This window comes from Gadus chalcogrammus, chromosome 23 (assembly GCF_026213295.1).
Source record: "Gadus chalcogrammus isolate NIFS_2021 chromosome 23, NIFS_Gcha_1.0, whole genome shotgun sequence".
Taxonomy (NCBI): domain Eukaryota; kingdom Metazoa; phylum Chordata; class Actinopteri; order Gadiformes; family Gadidae; genus Gadus; species Gadus chalcogrammus.
In genome coordinates this window covers 9507419-9526509 of record NC_079434.1, presented here as the reverse complement: position 1 = coordinate 9526509, position 19091 = coordinate 9507419, and the positions used below count along the sequence as shown (strand labels likewise).

Below are 19091 nucleotides of genomic sequence, written 5' to 3'. Positions count from 1 at the left end.
CTTTTGGTGGCCATATACCTGCCTTTTAATTATGCGGGAACAGGAATGATTAATCTGTTTGCCTAATGTTGTTCCGATCAAATGAACGTTGTTGTGATTGGTTGTTTGCCTGTGTGACATCACTCGGCCCACCCAGAGCTCTTTACTGGCAGAGTGGGGACGTTGAGATCCGGAGAGACCGTTAGAACCTTGTTGGGTGGGGGGTCTGCCTTTATTGATGGGGGGGGGGGGGGCGCGCTTTTTTATTATGGATCTTTGGTAGCTGAAAGGTCAATTTTTGATCTACGTTCTATGCTGTAGTAACACATGCTAATCTTTGCTAATATTAGCTAATTTGATCTTATGTTTGCTCTTGACAGCTAATCTCTCATGTTGGATAACATTGGCTCATTTTAGCTAATGTTAGGTAATGTTTGCTTATATTATCTCATGTTGGCCGATATTATCCAATGATGGCTAATGTTTGCTTATGCTACCTAATGTTAGCCCAGGGCTCGAAATACGGTTAGATCTCCTTGGCCCATTAGTCACTCCCAACTGTCAGGAAGACTGGCTGATCCTCCCCCCATCCCAACCCAACCTCCCTAATATACATTCCAACAGTAACATCCATACTCACCTCTAAATACACCCCATTACAGACTCAAGCTAGCTTCAGACCGCACCGTGACTCCAGCAGGGAGCAGTCTGTGTAGACGATGGGGGCGGGGGGAGGGGTATAGCCTGGTGGTGGGTCGGTGGGTCGGGGTCTACCTCTGCTTCCTCTGGTTTCTCTCTGTTCTCAGCCCCTGGGGTCTCCACTTCACACTCTGCCTTTAAATGCTTCTGGTGGTGGCAGGCGTGTGTGTGTGTTTGTGTGTGTGTGTGTGTGTGTGTGTGTGTGTGTGTGTGTATATATGTAAATGTTTGGGCGTGGTGTGTTTGGGAGTGTATGTGTATGTTTGTCGAAGTGTCTCTCTGTTGAAGTGTTTGTTGAGCTGTGTGTGCGTGTGCAAGTGAGTGTCTGGTGCGTGCGTGCTGAGTTTGTGTGTGTATTGAGATGTCTGTGGGCCTGACTAATCCGCATGCTTGTCGCTGGTTCCTAACAGGGGGTGTCCTTTGATCAAGTCAATAATCTGCTGATTGAACCTGCTCGAATTGAGGAGGAAGAGGTCTGTACTCTCTCTCTATTTCCCCCCTCCACATCCACTCTCTCCCCACCTCGCTCGCCCTTTGTCTCCCACGCACCCGCTCCCTCATTCACCCACCTGCTCTTCAAGGGAGTGGGCGGGGCCAAGCCGGGGATCATGCCATCTCATTAACCCCAACGAGCCAATCACGAGCCAGCTGCTTGCGACCACTCATTTTTAACATGCGCCGAGTGAGAAGCAGGAAGTGGTACTATGTTTTTGTGTGTCTTCTTATATTTTGCCATGAAAGGATTTAATATAATGAAGCAATACTGTATCATTGGCATTCGGGTTAGGATTATACACGTTTTAATGTGTCATGGCGGACGTTTTTCTGCAATGTATTGACAATTGTGGTGAATAGACCTTCAGGCCTGTGTTCGGGTTTCTACCACATCTGAACTGCTCTCTCCCACTTAGTATCTCCTTCTATCACTCACTCTATTTTAATCTCTTTGTGTCTCTCTCTCTCTCTCTCTCTCCTTTTTCATTCCTTCCCTTAGGCTGTGTGGTCCAGGAGGGAGACTGTTTAGTTAGTTGTTAATTATTAATAATTTAATACATTATTAAAGGCCTGTCTGAACGGGGAGCAACAGCTGTTAACCAGGGGGGCAGTAAACCGTTCTCAACAGAGAGATCCATCCTCTGGTTCTAATCTAAAGCACAGCCTGTGGTTGTTTTCCCTGGCTTTGGTACCAATGCTGTTACTGCCATCTAGTGGTGGAGTGAACCAATGGATACTCACCTACCCTTTATTCTATCTGCTATGCGCAAGGTCCCAATTAAAATCATGGTGATTGATGCCATTGTCGTAGTACAGCTTAGGTTGCATTAAATATATATTGGGCTTTATTAACATGGTATGTCACGATCATATCTAAATGTATATATACCCTGGAACTGGCTCGCACTAGCTCATGCAAAGACATAAACTAACAGACATTATTTGTCTCGATATAATAGCCAATCTTCATTATGTAATAAGTGTTACGATTTAGTGATGCCTTTCTTGATGTTGCAGTGTTTAAATGCTGAAATCATGAATAATTTAACATGGGCGATTATGCAACAAAAAGCTTTGTAATGTAGAGCGATGAAATATTGATGTGAACAGGACGTGGTCGTGTGCTTTATGCATTAACAGCAGTATGCATTAGGTTAACAGGCCGTTCGATCGATAATCACATTAGCAATGATGGATATGTTGGAGTACAACCCAGGACCCACCACAATCGCTCTGTCTGTCGATCTCTCCATCTCTGTCTCTCTCTCTCTCTCTGCGTTTTTCTCCCTCTGTCAGGCTCTGTCATTACCCTCACTCTGTCCCTCTTTCACACTCTTTATCTCACCCCTCTCTCCCTCTCTAATATTTCTGTCCACCCATCCTCCATCCTATTGTCCACTGTCCTCCATCTTGTCTATTGTGCACGGCTTGTCACCCGAGTCCCCACACACACTTCCCATCCTCGCCATGACTTGAACTCTCTGTTAAGATGTAGTCTTGTGGATTCATTTTCCCACAATGCATCTGCAGTGACTGCATGTGTTCAGTTTAAGTCTGTGAGGTCCAGACTAAAGGAAGTTAGATGTACAGGAGACAGTACATCCTCTATGTCTTGGGACTATGGTCAACTCAGTGACAATATGGATTATTATTATTTTTGATTTGTTTGCCTCTGGCACTCCTAAAAACACCTGATTGTCAACATGTTGTTTCAATGTGTTGATGATGAATCTACGTAATTCAATCAGTAGTCTGTTGTTACAAGAACTGTTGTGTGTATAGGCAGACTAGTAAATTCATCTGCCAGTTGATACTGATAATCAAATAATATTAGTAAAAACAATATCCATATTTACTCATACATATTATTGCATATTATAAATGTAACAATGACTGCAGCCATCCATTCACTGAGATGACCTCAACCCTGACCCATCATAGAGTTGCATGTCCGTGTGTGTGTGTAGTCCTTCGGTTCCCAGTTAGTCTTCACCCTCTGGTGACTACCAGAGAGCAAACCCCACAACAACTCTTTAAGTCCAGTCACAAAATGCAACGAAATATTGCTTTTTTTTATATCTACACCAAATCAACGTACTGATTGATTATAGGGAAACGTGATTGATATTGATTTTTGATATTTTAATACAAGTTGCACTGGCTTACTGAGCTGTTGAGCCGTGGCTTCTGGCGTTGCTTGTATATTTGCAGTTGCAATGACGCGTGCTACCCTTGAATGCTAACCCCTTTGTCCCCGGCCTTTAGCACACTCTGACCATCCTACGGCAGACTGGGGGTCTAGGGATCAGCATCGCGGGAGGGAAGGGCTCCACGCCCTACAAGGGGGATGATGAGGTAGGTCAGCCTCCCTGTTCGGGCCCTCCTGTGCTCCAGATGACATGGGCTAAGCCACTGGCCCCTGAAGCACCGTTGTTAATGAAGGGTCATATTAAAATAAATGTTTATTTGGTCCGTCTCCAGGGAATCTTCATCTCGCGGGTGTCAGAGGAGGGCCCTGCAGCCAGAGCGGGGGTCAAAGTGGGAGACAAACTACTTGAGGTAAAATGCTAGGCTGATGCTAGGTTGACCCTAAGCTAACGCTAGGCTAACGTGCGTTGACAGCTTCAGGCTATGGTCAAGGAGTGGCAGATCCTGACCTTTGTGATCTTTCCCTCTCCCTGGTCTCCACATCTGTCTGTCTGTCTGTCTGTCTGTCTGTCTGTCTGTCTCTCTGTCTCTCCCCCTCTCTCTCTCTCCCTCCCTCCCCCTCTCCCCCACCTTCCAGGTGAACGCCGTGGACCTCCAGGGCGCCGAGCACCACACGGCGGTCGAGGCGCTGCGCAGCTCGGGCGCCGCCGTCTCCATGTCCATCCTGCGGGAGCACATGGTGGAGCCGGAGAACGCCATCACCACCACGCCGCTGCGGCCCGAGGGCGACCACTTCCCCCGGGAGCGGCGGAGCAGCGGGCTGCCCTTCCTGGTGGAGCCCGTCCCCGCCCCGCCCCGGACGCGGCTCAGCGCCTGCCTCGTGCGCAACGACAAGGGCCTGGGCTTCAGCATCGCAGGGGGCAGGGGCTCCACGCCCTACCGCACCGCCGACACGGTGAGACCCCCCCCCCCCCCCACGCCCAGACAGACACTGTTTCAAATGTGATGGGTGACAACGGTCAGACACCCGGTGTTAAACAGGAAGAATATGATTCACCAAAGGGCTGGATGAATACATCCGCACCAGAGGGATGGAGGGGGATGTAAGAAGGAACCTGACTTCACCTGTGGCGCGTCGGATCTACGCCAACATTCCTTTGAGTGCGGACTAGGCAATGAGCATCTTGACTTGAGTTTCTTCCAGACGCTGCAAGGCCTAACTTGTGACTATAGAGTATATCAGTCGTTTGGGTCACGTGGTGATGTAGTTCAAATGACAGAAGAGGCTGAGACTAGTGCTACAGGCTAGAGTTGAAGGTAAGGGCTACTACTGCTTTAGCTACATGCTTGTGTGACATGCTAGTAGAGGCTTCTAGTTTCTAGGGCATTGAGACTGCATGTGGGTGCCTAGTGTGGCTGGCCTGAGATGATGCAGAGGAACATGGAGCCGATTTGATGATATATTTGGCTAGTTTGGTTGGTTATTATTAATACCACTGCAAAAGCTGGATAAATATATGTTCAGAGATGTCCTTTTTTTTTTAATCTACAACATCTACACTTCATACAAATCGTTTTAAGATATAAGCTAACTTACCAGCTAATGTGAGACAGACAGACAAACACACACTTAGATGTGTTGGGGTTGATGGCAGCCATCTTTGTTCCTACGTCTATTCTGGCCCAGTGTTTACGTCCATCGTCACGGGGATGGGAGATATGAATAGCGGGGCCTGACACTTGATCCGGCCGCTGTAACTGGAGGGATGGGAGGGGCGGGATGTATATTTGGGTCAGTGTCGGGGCAGCACTGTGTTCCCTCTATCTCAGCTCAGAGACCTGAAGCGGCCAGGAACGAGGACGCATTCACCTGGGGTTGAGGTCTGTACGGCTCAACGGGCCAGTGGTTCTGGGCCTGGCTCTGGCTCTGGGGTTGTGTTGTGGGTGGTGTTGATGTGGATTCTTGACTCGGTTTGTTTGCTTCCTGCTTTCGTCCCCTGATCTGGCATCTGTCCACCACCCAGCGCTCAGCTGGACGTTATCGGCTTGTCAAGGACTCTTTAACCAGCATGCAACGTGGGCATAAGATCGGCTGGATTACACTATTAATGATCTGCTTGTGCGATAAGAGCCAAGTCTTTTTAACGATGCGCTTGAGTTAAGGGTTGACCATTTAGGGGATTCGTATGCCCGCTGTACTGTCTTGGATTTAAGTTTTATTTACAGAGGTCTTCTCTCTGAGGGACCTCTCTGAAGTGCTACCACCAGGGAGGAATGTCGGAATAGGAGGTCTATATTTGGTTTGGCTGAGCCAGATAGTCAGCTACCTCTTCATTCATCAGGACACTGGAGCCATGTGTTAATGGGAGGAATACACTGTGATTTAATTTGATGGTTTAGCATGTCTGAGCCAGTGCAGAGATGTTTAATAAGGCTGATCCCATACACTCACATGTCTTGTTTGAAACTGTAGTTCTAGGCTTCAAACACACTGACTGAGGTTTTTGTTTTTAGCTTTCATTATTATCAGAAGACAAGGGACTGCAACCAATCTAGTTTGAACGCTAAACAAGTAGATGTGTCTAGATACGAAAGGGTTGCTAGTGAAATTCCCAACTGTCCTCTTAGCTATCCCCTTCTAACTGTTATTCAGCAGAGCCCTGCTCTGGACCAGCTGCTCGGTCCTCCCAGGTTTACGGACGTCAACGTGATTGCATGTGAAGGGTTGACCGTGGTGCATTGAACGTGAAACCCCTTGAGTGTCCCCGGTGGCTGAGTGCTATATTAATCAGTGAGGTCGGCCCTCACGTCTGTGTATGCAACGCTAGATAAACTTGTCAGGTCCCCACCGATGTATCTACGTGAATGTGCGTGCATGTGTGTGTAACGCTAGACGTCTCGTCAGGTCGCCACTAATGCACTGCAGACGGTGTGTGTGACCGGTTAATTGTGATGCAGGCCCTGTGAGTGTGCCCTGGTGGCTGACTGCTGCTATATTCACCCGGTCGGTTTCCCCCTGGCTTCCTCTAAGTATGTATTGGTGGTCTTCCAGGGGATCTACATCTCCCGTATCGCAGAGGGAGGGGCCGCCAGCCGGGACAGCACGCTACGCGTCGGAGACAGAGTTTTATCCGTGAGTACCGACAATGACACACCTCCTCGCGTATGTGTGTTGTTAATGTTCATATCTATCGAGTAATTTGCAGAATGGTGGCCTTGATGACCGACCGGTGATGATTTTACAACAATACTAAACAATTATGCACATCATTCTGGAGACGTCCTCCCCCTCACATCTCCTGTCTGTGCCATATGGTAGAGAAGTTGTATTCTTACTGTGGCACAGATGCAACCCAAGCATGGCCCTACCCTGGTGGGCTCATAGTCCTACTATGGTGCGCTCATAGTCCATTCTCTTCTGGGCTCACTTTCTTACACTATTGGTCGGTCTGTGCTTAGGTTTCATGTCAACTAGATACAGGAAATGATGTGATCCTACTGTGTTTTCACTCATTAACAACATCCCTTAGAACAGTCAACTGGAATAGTCCTCATGCCAGGGCTAGCTTTGGGTCTCCTTCGGAACACATTCATGCAACACAACAACACCACCGCTTTTCACCAACTCACGCCAGTCAGAAATAGCATTTGCAAGAACACCTGTAGAGGATCTAAAGCAAAAACCTCCATCTGCTGACAGGCTTCTGCATGGCTCATGTTCTCTCTCACAAGTCTGCTTATCTCACCCCAGCACTTCTTGTCCTTCTCACCTACTTTCGTCATCTGCATGTCTGTCGTCTTTAAAAGCATACACAGAGATGATACCAAAAGATCTCTGGCACTTAAAAAGATACCATCATTTTGGTGACTGATTTGGGCATTACTAGATATAGCATCTGGTGAAGCTGTGTGCTTTAAACCCATCACTTTTACTCATGCTGCAGATTCCCAGATTTGAAGGCATACAGATAATCATTTAAGACTAATTGATCGTACATCTAATGTTGAGAAATGCCTAACTACATCTTTGAGGAGCTGGCCCTTGCCTTCAGCTCTCCCTTTCCTCATCTCCTCTTTGTTCTCTTCTTTTGTCCTTCTCTTCTCTGCCTTCTCTCCAAGTCTTTAACAAAATGGCTTCCTAACTGATCTGCTCTGCTGTTTTCTCCAGCTCTTCAGTCTATCTTTTTGTCTACAGTGTATTATGTCTGTCTGTCTGTCTGTCTGTCTGTCTGTCTGTCTGTCTGTCTGTCTCTTTCTTTCTCTCTCTTTCTCTGTCTCAATCTTTCTCTTTCTCTCTTGTTGCATGTCCACTAATGCAAGCCACAAGTCAGTATGTTTCTGCCCATGGCCTGCTCTGGTGGGTGTGGCCTGCTCTGGTGGGTGTGGCCTGCTCTGTGTTGGGTGTTCCCTGCTTGGTGGTGGGCGTGGGCGGGGGAGATGTGTGGGGCAGAGTCTCGTGGCTTGCTGTTGTGGTAACTGCCTGCATTACCATGGCAGTGAGGCCCGCCTCAGCCTATCAGAAAGAGCTGTTACTGTCTGGGCAGCGCCTAGCCTCTGTCACGTACAAACAGGACCGTTATGTCACTTCCTTCTACCGGCTTCATCTTCAATAGTCAGGGAAACTCCTTAAAACATTGTTCCTTGCCTATGTGGACTTAAGATCAGACCACCTTGGCTGGAGCACGCGCCGCGTGCTTAACTGTGTTTTAAGTGTACAAAGGCAAGGAGGTGGCAAAAGTGTATAAACTGCTCTAGGGTCAGTCAAGGAAACAGGTTATGAACAGATTATTTGTCTTAGTGCTTTTACAGACTGATGCTAAGATACAATAAGCTGGACAGGTACCTACTTAGGTTGGTACTTAAGCTGCTACAGAATGCTAGCCCAGTTGCCTTCTATATTTGGCTACCCACCAAACTAAGCTAGGCTATTTAACTGTCCTAGTAAAAAGCTAGCCCAGTGAGGTACTACGTAACAAGTTAACACAATATAGCTATCTCAATAAGCTATCACATTGATTTCCAGCGGTAGTTCACTGCAGCTATGATGTAAAAGCTGGACGTCTTGGCCTCCAGCAGCTCTCTGCTGCCCCTCGCTGCTCTTCTGTCTCTGCTGTCTGCGCTGCTGGGTTTCCTGCTTCAACTAACCTCTCTCACCATCACGGTGTCCCCCTGGCACCGCTAGTCAGGGCATCATAGCACACCTGCATTCACACACACACACACTAAACCTCCTGGTTAGTGTTTAAACTACGGCCAGCTTGTCTGCACGTCAACGTTGACCAACAATCAAGCTGGTTTGGTCCTGAGGCAGCCCTCTCCGTTCCATTGGCTCTGAGACTGTGAGCCGTCTCCTCCCTGATTGGTTGGTTTTGCTGTCGATCCAGATCAATGGTGTAGACATGACAGAGGCCAGACATGACCAGGCAGTAGCTCTTCTTACTGGCACCTCCCCCACCATCGCCCTCGTGGTGGAGCGGGACCAGACCGCCCCTGGGGGGTCCCCGGGTCTGTCCCGGGGCCGCGCCCACTCCCCGCCTCCCCCAGAGCCCTCCGACTCCCCCGACAACGAGGACCCCACGGAGGACGGCCTGTCGCCGCAGGGCAACCACCTGAACCGCCTGGAGGATGAGTATCCCATAGAGGTAAGACCGTCGGCCAATCAGAGGTGTTTGTTCAATGAGAATACCTATCACAATGTTCGTTCAATTACTGAACCGATTAGAAGGAATTATTGAATCAGTCAACCAATCAGAACCTTACTTCATTGAGCAAGCCAATACCAATGTAATATATCAAATACACTGTAATAACGCTTTAATATACACACACATACGCCATTGCAGTGTATATTTGAGTAAAAAGGCTCCAGCTTCCATGTATAAACGTCTGTTCATCTGGATTCCCGTCCTCACTGCTGTCCAGCGGCACAGAAGAGTGTGCACGGTATGCCTGGTCGGATCCACCGGCGTGACCGGAGATGTGAATGGCTCCAACCAGTCACATCCCTGGTGACGTCTTCCCTGTGTCATTGTGGTGGTGTCGGTGGGCACAAATGTAGACGTAGAAGCCCCCGTGTTTGCTAGAGAACCCCCTTAATCAGGCAAAGCCATAGAAACACCACTTCAGATCACCGTAGTATACTACTTGTAAAACATTTATTTTGGGGGCTCAGGAGGTAAGGCACGTTGTCTGGTAACCGGAAGGTTGCTAGTTCTATGCCCATCTCATCTTAGTGTCACTGAGCTGCAGCCCTAACCCTAACTGCCACTGACCTGGCTGTTGCCTTGCTTGGTTGACACAGCTATCAGGATGGGATTGTGTGCATGGATGATCACTTATTGTAGAGTGCTTAAAATTACCCCAGGTAAAAAAAAGAACAAGTACAGTCTATTTGCCTTTTTTTCCATGCGTCCCGAGGGGAAATTAAGATGTGCTTTTAAGTGTCCTATTTATTTGTCCCTCAAGGTTAAATAAACAATCAATATAGATTTCATTCTATCCACAGTATTGACCTCTTTCTCCAATATCTAGCTCTCTCTCTTTATAAAATCTAGCTCCATCTAGCTATGTTAGTTAGCTTTATCTTTATGTACCGGTGTATAATCTAGCTCTATCTAGCTAGGTTAGTTAGCTTCATCTCTATCTGGAGAATCTTTCTCTATTTTTCTCCACAGCTGGTCAAATGCTTTTTCTATTCCTGTTTTATTGAACCCACCCCTGTAAGAACTGCTCTCCTCGTGTCTCCACAGGAAGTGATTCTGGTGAAGTCAGGCGGTCCTCTGGGACTCAGCATCGTGGGGGGTAGCGACCATGCCAGCCACCCCTTCGGCATCAACGAACCCGGGGTCTTCATCTCAAAGGTGAGAGTTTAATTTTGGAATGGTCCGGCGGCTGATCACAACGCGTCCTCGTGGTGCGGGGGGTTCATTACATCAGCATAACTGCTACTGACAACCCTGGGGAACAGCAAACACACTCACAGGAAAGAAGGTGGCTTGTTTATTTACCTTCTTCCACTCTAAGCTGGAACCACTGACATAGTTCTCTGCTTCAAAACAATCCGACTCATCATTCACTCAACAAGAACTCTATTGGCATGTAAAATGTTCTTTGGTATGCCACAAATAAGAAACTCTTTGAATAAGTATATGTAAATATCGCTTCCGCTAATAATATCTCCTCTCTTTTCTATCTCTGCTTTCACCATGCCTCTCTCCTCTCTACCTACATCTCTTCTCTCCTCTCTACCTCCATCTCATCTCTCCTCTACCTCCATCTCATCTCTCCTCTCTACCTCCATCTCATCTCTCCTCTCTACCTCCATCTCATCTCTCCTCTACCTCCATCTCCTCTCTCCTCTGCCTCCATCTCCTCTCTCCTCTCTACCTCCATCTCCTCTCTCCTCCTCTACCTCCATCTCCTCTCTCCTCTACCTCCATCTCATCTCTCCTCTACCTCCATCTCATCTCTCCTCTACCTCCATCTCATCTCTCCTCTCTACCTCCATCTCATCTCTCCTCTACCTCCATCTCATCTCTCCTCTACCTCCATCTCCTCTCTCCTCTACCTCCATCTCCTCTCTCCTCTACCTCCATCTCATCTCTCCTCTCTACCTCCATCTCATCTCTCCCTGCTACCTCCATCTCATCTCTCCTCTACCTCCATCTCCTCTCTCCTCTACCTCCATCTCATCTCTCCTCTCTACCTCCATCTCATCTCTCCTCTCTACCTCCATCTCATATCTCCTCTCTACCTCCATCTCATCTCTCCTCCTCTATCTCCATCTCATCTCTCCTCCTCCTTCTCTCCCCCCCTCCATCCCTTCCCTCTCTTAACCCTCTGCGTGTGGCGTCTCCCTGGCCACAGGTGATCCCCGAGGGCCTGGCGTGTCAGAGCGGGCTGCGTGTGGGCGACCGCATCCTGGAGGTGAACACCATGGACATGCGCCACGCCACCCACCAGGAGGCGGTCCGCGCCCTGCTCGCCAACAAGCAGGAGATCCGCCTGCTGGTCCGCCGGGACCCCTCCCCGCCCGGCATGGAGGTAGGGCAGGGGACCTGGGGGGAGTCTCACCCACAGACGATGGCCTGGGTGATCTGTTTACCAGAGTTTAGTCTGGATGTTGGGAATCATTCGATGACATTTTTTTTTTTTGGGGCATTTTTATTATTTGTGAAAAACGTGTTTATCATTTGTTTTGATACCAGCATCTCTATGACTACTAGTACTACTACTACTACCACTACTACTACTACCACTAGACGGTGTAGCTATTGGTATTGTATACTTGTTTACTCAGTGTTTCTGATGAATAGATTCTCTCTGTGTGTGTGTGTGTGTGTGTGTGTGTGTGTGTGTGTGTGTGTGTGTGTGTGTGTGTGTGTGTGTGTGTGTGTGTGTGTGTGTGTGTGTGTGTGTGTGCGTGCGTGCGTGCGTGCGTGCGTGCGTGCGTGCGTGCGTGCGCCCACAGGAGATAGTGATCCAGAAGCAGCCCGGGGAGAAGCTGGGCATCACAATCCGGGGAGGGGCCAAGGGCCACGCGGGGAACCCCTTCGATGCCACCGATGAGGGCATCTTCATCTCCAAGGTGGGTGGTCTGGAGGTCCCCAACAAGCCAAGCGCCCTCTCAATAAGCCACTGTTCACGCGTTCATATTTCTTTAGTGCCACGTTGAGATTTAAGTGACTAAGTTAATTCTGTATTCGGTTTCCCCAACGGCATCGTGGGAAGGCAAAGAGAGAATGAAAGTGAAAATAATAATCAAAAAATAAATATCGATTTTTTTGATTAAAGTAGCTACTGTTGGTATAGGTGCTTGACATTCAACGGGCCCTCCTCTTCCCCCTACAGGTGAACTCCAGCGGCGCGGCGGCCAGGGACGGCCGGCTGCAGGTGGGCATGCGCATCCTGGAGGTCAGCAACCACAGCCTGCTGGGCATGACCCACACGGAGGCGGTGCGCGTGCTGCGGGCCGTGGGCGACACCCTGGTCATGCTGGTGTGTGACGGCTTTGACCCGCAAACGGTGGCAGGCGTGGAGGTGAGGGCCGGAGTTGCATGGAGGGTGTCTGGGTGGATTCACGCGTTGGAAAGAACTTGGTTCAGTTCATGAGCATCAGCACATAACTTTGGGTTTGAGGTTGGAGATGGTTAAGTTAAGGTGTTAGGTTAGAGATGATTGTTAACTGTGGGTATGAGGTTACAGATGCTGTATGTGTGATGGTTGAGTTAAGGTATAAGGCTAGAAACGGTTAGTTTATGTATACGGTTAGAGATAGCTAATTAAGTTATTACGTCAAAGGAGGTTAAGTCTAGGTATTAGGTCAGAGGTGGTTAAGTCTAGGTATTAGGTCAGGTGGTTAAGTGGAGGTAATAGGTCAGATGTGGTTCAATGTAGGTATTAGGTCAAACTTTAGTTATTAACTCAGAGGTGGTTTAAATGGAGGTTTTAGGTCAGAGGTTGATAAGTTAAGGCCATTTTTCACTTGAACCCCAAACGATGTCTATAACTTTGAAATTCCTCTGTTTGTCTGATCTCCAGGCCTCCCCTGGAATCATCGCCAACCCCTTTGTGACGGGCATCGTCCGTAAGAACAGCTTGGAGAGCATCTCGTCCATAGACCGGGACCTCAGCCCGGAGGAGATAGACATCATGGAGAAGGTGAGATTCTGGGGAAGCAGACCTCCGCCAACACCTTCTCTCCCTCGCTTTAACCCTTCTGGCTTCAGAATCAGAATCAGAATTACTTTTATTACATTCTTATTGTACAAGTACAGAAGAGTAAAATTGTTATGCTTGGTACCTCAACACACTTGGCAGCAACAATACAATATAAAGTAAATAGATATTAAAGAATCTATAAAATAAGTAAAAATAAGTAACAGAAATAAATAACCCAAATGTAAAGTGATCGTGTGGTAGTGGTACCAGCCACGGTACCTTCATCCTAAGGCCTTACACTTATTATAAATGCATCAAATCTGTTTGTTCACTGCGTCTTGTCTCCTCTTGTCCCTCAGGAGTCAGAGATGGTGCGAGAGACCTCCCAGTGGGAGAGAGAAGAGATGGAGAAAGTGGTGAGAAAAACGGAGGAGGAGAAAATCAGTTAGGGAGCGGTTTGGGTACGGACTAGATTATAGTGAGAGTACGGATCAGTACACTTCAGATCAGTTCGAGTGTTCTTGTACATCGGTAGTGCGGCCAGAGACCAACAAGTCTGGAGTGTCCAACAGTGAGGCGCTATTTCCGTGGGGGACTGAATCCTTCACCCTCTCCCCCCGTGTTTTTACGACGCTAAACGTTCTACCTCGCACGCCCCGTCCCTGTCAATGATCCAAACGAAACACCGAATCACCTTCTAATGTCTATGGGTTCTATTCTGTTTTTTTTCTTTTTCCCCCTCACCCCTTCCTCCTCTTCCCCGTTATGGTTTGACTCTGGGTGTGTTTGGACTCACCTTCATCTCATCCTATCACTGCTGCCATAACTCCCACCCCCCCCCCCCCCCCCCCCCCCCATACACCCACATCCTGTTCACCCTTTTGTTTGTCCCCTCCTGGCTCTCTGTCCATCGCTCCCCCTGTTCATCTCACCTCTGTCGCTTGTGTTTCATTACCATGTGGTTGCTTGGGTGTCCGTCCTCCTCCTCTCCCCGTGCCCCATCTCCACCTCCCCCCTTTTCTCCTGGTGAAGGAGCGCATGCGTTTGGAGCGCGAGGAGGCAACTCGCCTGTTGGAGGAGGAGACGGAGGTGAGACCGCCCCCAACGCACCGGTTCCCCCCCACCAGATGAGACCTCGCTGTTGGGCTCGCGGTCCAATAGGCCTGATCCCTCTAGGGTGTCTGACGTCTTTGAGGATCTCCCGTGTATGACGATAGTGTGAGATGTTTAGCAAACGCCGGCCGTCAGCGGTGGCTGCTCCCATCGGTGCCCCGCCCTCTCCCTCATCTGGCTCTTTCTGATTGGTTTGTTCAGAACGTCGGGGCGGGACCTTTGAAGCTGGACTACAAGACGCTCGCCGCTCTGCCGACAACCAGTCTCCAGAAGGTCAACAGGGTGAGTTTAACCATGTTTTAAAGAATTTTCTCCTCTGTTCACAAACCCTGTTGAAGTAATGAGACGGTGAAACCTGTTATTAGGACTTATAGTTGACCTGTGAGGCCTTTCGGTTGACGAGATGTCAGGAACTCTATGAGGTTTGTATGTAGGGTGTACAGGTTGCCTGAGATAATGTTGGGGACCGCGTTGGTGGTCCAAAATAGATCTCCACGGACCTCCACCTCTCCATGGCATCCACTTGGTTCAGCCCCTGGGAAACCTTGTGTGACCTGGGGCCAAGGCGGTTGGCCTTGAGGGGGCTGAGAATGTCTTAATGTCCCTCTCCGTCGTGGTCATCACCCCTTAAGCCCTGCGATACCTTCTGGATCACGCCAGGTCAAGCTCACACGGATACTGGACGGCCTAACGGATGGATGGGATGGCTATACTCTTAACAACAACACACCCTATTTGCCGCAGCGACCAATCAAAGGACCGTTTGAAGAGTGAGGTCCGTGGGGGGGAACTGCACTAATGAGGCCGAAAAAAGAAAACAGTTTGTCAGGTCACGATCAACTCTCACTTGTTTGCCAGTTGCCAAGGCGTTCTGGCACTCCAAATGTCCACACATGATTCTGGGGAAGAAGCCCAGTTTGGATCCTAAAGTGATGTAGAAGTACCATCGATGGGTTTTCTTTGCGTCCTTTTTATAATATCCTTTGTCGGGGACGGTTCCCTTACTACCAAGCTAGAGCATGGGCCAGTCTGGCCCCACTGACCTCTGGCAGATGAAGGGAGCCGGGGCAGAGGAGGAGGAGGGGGGGGCAGGCCAACAGCTGGCTACTGTCGGCCCTGCCTGCCCCCTCTCATGGTCTATTTTAACCCCAGGGCTCTGGCTTGGAATTGGACAGTTTTATGACGGGAGGGGTGGGCTCGTGAGACAGAGGGTGAGAGTGACCGCCTTCCCTGGAGAAGGAGAGGAAAACGGGTTTCAAAGTTGGGGGCTGGAGTTAAAGAGTTTGTTCTGGACACAGTGCGGACGTTATCCTGCGTCTTACAGTGAGTATCGGGGCCCTTCCCCTTTTCCCTCTCCGTTTCTCTTTCTTGCCTTCTGTCTTTCTATTCCTTTTTCCTGTTTGTTTTTTTTCATTCTTCAAAATACGTAAATGTCGATCTTCCTACGTGACACCTTTAGACAAATTAGGACTTGAAATTTATTTTAGGCAAATACATATCTCTGTGTAATGAACCTCACACTACAATTTTGGAATTGCTGCATATCCAGTTTGAAATTGCTTGGCACATTTGGTCCAAAACCTTTTAGTTCCCACAGTGTTCTCTACATATAGACGTGTGGTTGGCTTGGCTTTTACCAGGAGGGCTTAACGTTGACGTGATGTTCAGCTGTTCCGGCTCTTAAATATTGAAGCAGAACTCAGGTTCTTCCACCTGTCTCCCCCTGACCGCACCACAGAGATCCTTTATCCTCCGCTGAGAGAAGGCTTCAGCTGTCGGACATATCAAACTTTCTTACTCAAAGGAAAAGCAGGTGCTTGTAGACTTTTGAACCTTCTAGTTTGAACTTGGCCAGATTTCCATTGAGTTTTTACTTGGTTACAAATCACAGAACAACGGTTGTTGCTTGTTAGTTCATATTGGTATGCAAGTCTTGTTATCTTACGCACCATGACTGGATTCGATCCCGGTTCCTATGTTAACCGTGAGTACCGTCATCTCATGCGTACAGGAACCCCCCCCCCCCCAGTTCCCGTAAGTACACCACAGATGTGGACCGTCATCGCTTTGGCGTTCCCCCCCCCCTCACCCCCCCCAGGGTAAGACCCTACACCCTCCCACAGCTGTCTCCAGCGAGGCCTGTGAGCCGGTGCCAGAAGCGCATGGGTTCGCATTCCAGCCCACTGACCCCCATAGTGCCGCCGCTTATAGCCCCCGCCCGCATGCCGAGAACCGAGTTCCTGTGTCACAATGCTCAAGTTCTCCGTCCCGCTATTTAGATGGTCACCAGATCTGTCACGGCCATGTCTGCAAATTCTTCATGCTGAAACACACTACACACTCACCTTCACGCCCTCTTGTTACACAGGGCCGTCACACTTGGCTATTTTCTAATTCACCAGAGTAGCGCGTCCGGCACGTGTTGGCATACAAATCGCGTTCCACAGCATCAGCTCCATTTCAGTGAAAAATGTGTGGAGAAGTTAGAACGATTTACATACGTTTACCAAACCTGACCATTGGAGAACGCAAACCCTGGACCAATGATGTCACTGGTCCAACGTTTTCATGGCAACAGAGTTGATGTTGCAGAGTATTCTAGGGTGTACTAACTAGACTGTAGTGGACTAATCTAGAATGTGTTATACTCTAGTTAAGTGGATTACACTACATAGTGTTCTAGACTGTAGTGGACTAATCTAGAATGGGTTAGACTCCAGTGTAGTGGACTATACTACATAGTGTTCTAGACTTTAGTGGACTAATCTAGAATGTGTTAGACTCTAGTGTAGTGGACGAGACTACATAGGGTTCTAGACTGTCACTGAAGTAGTGGACCGTTCTGGGCTATGGCGGACTAATCTAGAATGTTTTGGACTCTAGTATAGTGGATTAAACTAAATAGGGTTCTAGACTGTACTATAGTGTACTGTACTCTACTGGAATGGACTGTACAGTACATTGTGGGGACTATCAGCTGGTCTGGGGCCCAGGGAGGTGTCCAGGAGGCAGGCCGTCTCTGGGAGACTCATAGCCATGATAACAGGGTTTATTTCAGGATGGAGACGGGAACTCCAGTTCTCATCAGGCTCCATTTAAAGGAGGCTGAGTCCCTTATCCTGATGGCCTGGCTGGCTGGTTAAAACAGTCATGTGCATGGTTGGCTCGCTGTTCTATTTTCATCACTGACTTAAAAACATGGGGGATGGTATTATAAAATGTGTGTTTAATAAAAGGAAATATCTAAGAATGGCTGGTGTGGCCATTTTTAATTTATATTTGTCTGCTTTGGATCAACAACTCGGTTGACTCTGAATGTGTCTGGTGTGTGAGAACATGAGACGGGTGTGGATCTAGTGATTGTAAATGTGGATTTGATGGCCAGCCGGGCAGCGTGAACCATTGGAAGAGATGGGGATGAGACTGAAGATTGGCTTTGATTGAGTTGAATGTACTACAGGGCTGAGAACTGAACATGGAAAAGGCCATGTTTTTCAGCTGTTTTGAATAGTTTATTCGCTACACGTCAGATCTAAAAGGACCTTTAGTTCACTGTAGAACTTCCTCTGCACAAAACCCACTCTATCCTGTTTGAACTCTTGGTTTCTCCTCCTACTTAAGTGTCTTGTTTTCCATGCTTTTTCTTTCCTCCTTCTCTATCGCCTCTCTCTGTCCCTTCTGTTCCCTCGCTCAGTTTTCCCCTCCGCTCAGTCGTTCTGATCCCATGGAGGCCGCCGTGCAGGCCCAGTGCCTTCCCTCACTAGAGCCCCTGGGCTTTGGCCTGGGTCACCCCTCCGAAACCCTCTACCCCACGGACCCCCAAGACACCCCCCTCTACCCCAGCGACCCCCACGCCGCCTCCCTCTGCCCCACGGACCCCCAGGCCCTCCCCGGTATGACCCAGGAGAACAGCCTGCTCCACGCCTCCCCCCCGTCCCCCGACGTGACCTCCTTCAGCCAGAGCGACGCCACCATCTCCCTGGCCTCCACAGGCACCTCCCTGAACGGCGAGGAGGACGAGGACGAGTGCCTGGTGGAGACGCAGTCCATCTGCTTCAGCGAGAACCCCTTCCTGGTGGCCAATCGCAGGGGGAAGGGCCGCCCCCCCGCCGAGCGCATCCTATCGGGTCCCCCTGTCGGGTACGGCAGGGGGGGCAAGCTGCAGCCCTGGATGTACACCAAGGCAAGAGGGACCGGCCCCGCTGTCGGCTGCATGGAGCGCCGCTGGGGACTCACTCTAACACGCTCCGTCTCACTTCCTCTATGGCACGTTAAGACAGGATGTGGGCCTCCACGTCACAGAGGCCTGTGTGTGTGTGTGTTACTGATTGTGAAACTTATCTAAAACCATTCTCACCTTCTTGAGGAATGGGGGAAACGGTTTGCTGTTTTGTGGTTGTGGTTTGGCTTTGGGTTTTTATGAGTTCACACAGCACGCTTTGAGGACTAGTGTTTTGCTCATAAAATACCACACACTACGACGTGTGTGTTTTCAGGAACCACTTTAGAACCCAACGATATGAGAAGGGCTCATATTAAATACCCTGAACTTACAGCATGTGCGGTTGGGCCGTGTGCTGTCACCAAGACAGGCTGAGCTGTTGAGCACGGAGTGTCGATCGCTTCTTCCCGATGACTATAGGTCGGGAATGATTAGAATGTCATTCCCAGCAGCTGTCTTGGGAATTAAGGAGCGTTGGAAGGTCTTTGGTCTAGAGGGAAGCCGACCGGCACTCCGTGGGAGACAGTGGGACACTCGTTCTAAGCCCACTGCTAGCTGCGCTGGAGCGGGATGGTTTAGACTCGGACAGGCTCAGTTGATCCAGACAAAAAGGTTATGGGTTCGATTCCCAATGTTCCCAACCTACCTGAAATAATCTGTGCGCACGATGATCCCTCATCCTGTCCTTCACCTGTGTTGGATAAAGAGTCTCCTAAAGGAATATATATCTTGTGTATCATCCCATAATAATTACTTCTCCCCACAAAAGCTGTGG

General features: G+C 49.1%; 1 protein-coding gene across 4 annotated transcripts in view; it reads left to right on the top strand.

Moving 5' to 3' along the window:
- Positions 1–19091, top strand: part of scrib (scribble planar cell polarity protein) — a 76145-nt gene that overhangs the window by 39680 nt on the left and 17374 nt on the right. For 3 of the 4 annotated variants that reach the window (XM_056584141.1, XM_056584143.1, XM_056584142.1), the window contains exons 16-30: positions 1089–1151; positions 3439–3528; positions 3655–3732; positions 3959–4276; positions 6374–6454; positions 8706–8963; positions 10071–10181; positions 11188–11364; positions 11792–11908; positions 12172–12360; positions 12862–12981; positions 13341–13397; positions 14014–14070; positions 14296–14376; positions 17789–18277. In XM_056584141.1, the coding sequence (XP_056440116.1) occupies positions 1089–1151; positions 3439–3528; positions 3655–3732; positions 3959–4276; positions 6374–6454; positions 8706–8963; positions 10071–10181; positions 11188–11364; positions 11792–11908; positions 12172–12360; positions 12862–12981; positions 13341–13397; positions 14014–14070; positions 14296–14376; positions 17789–18277 (2286 nt within the window). The remainder of the gene's footprint in view (positions 1–1088; positions 1152–3438; positions 3529–3654; positions 3733–3958; positions 4277–6373; positions 6455–8705; positions 8964–10070; positions 10182–11187; positions 11365–11791; positions 11909–12171; positions 12361–12861; positions 12982–13340; positions 13398–14013; positions 14071–14295; positions 14377–17788; positions 18278–19091) is intronic. The other variant, XM_056584144.1, reaches the window with a different exon arrangement.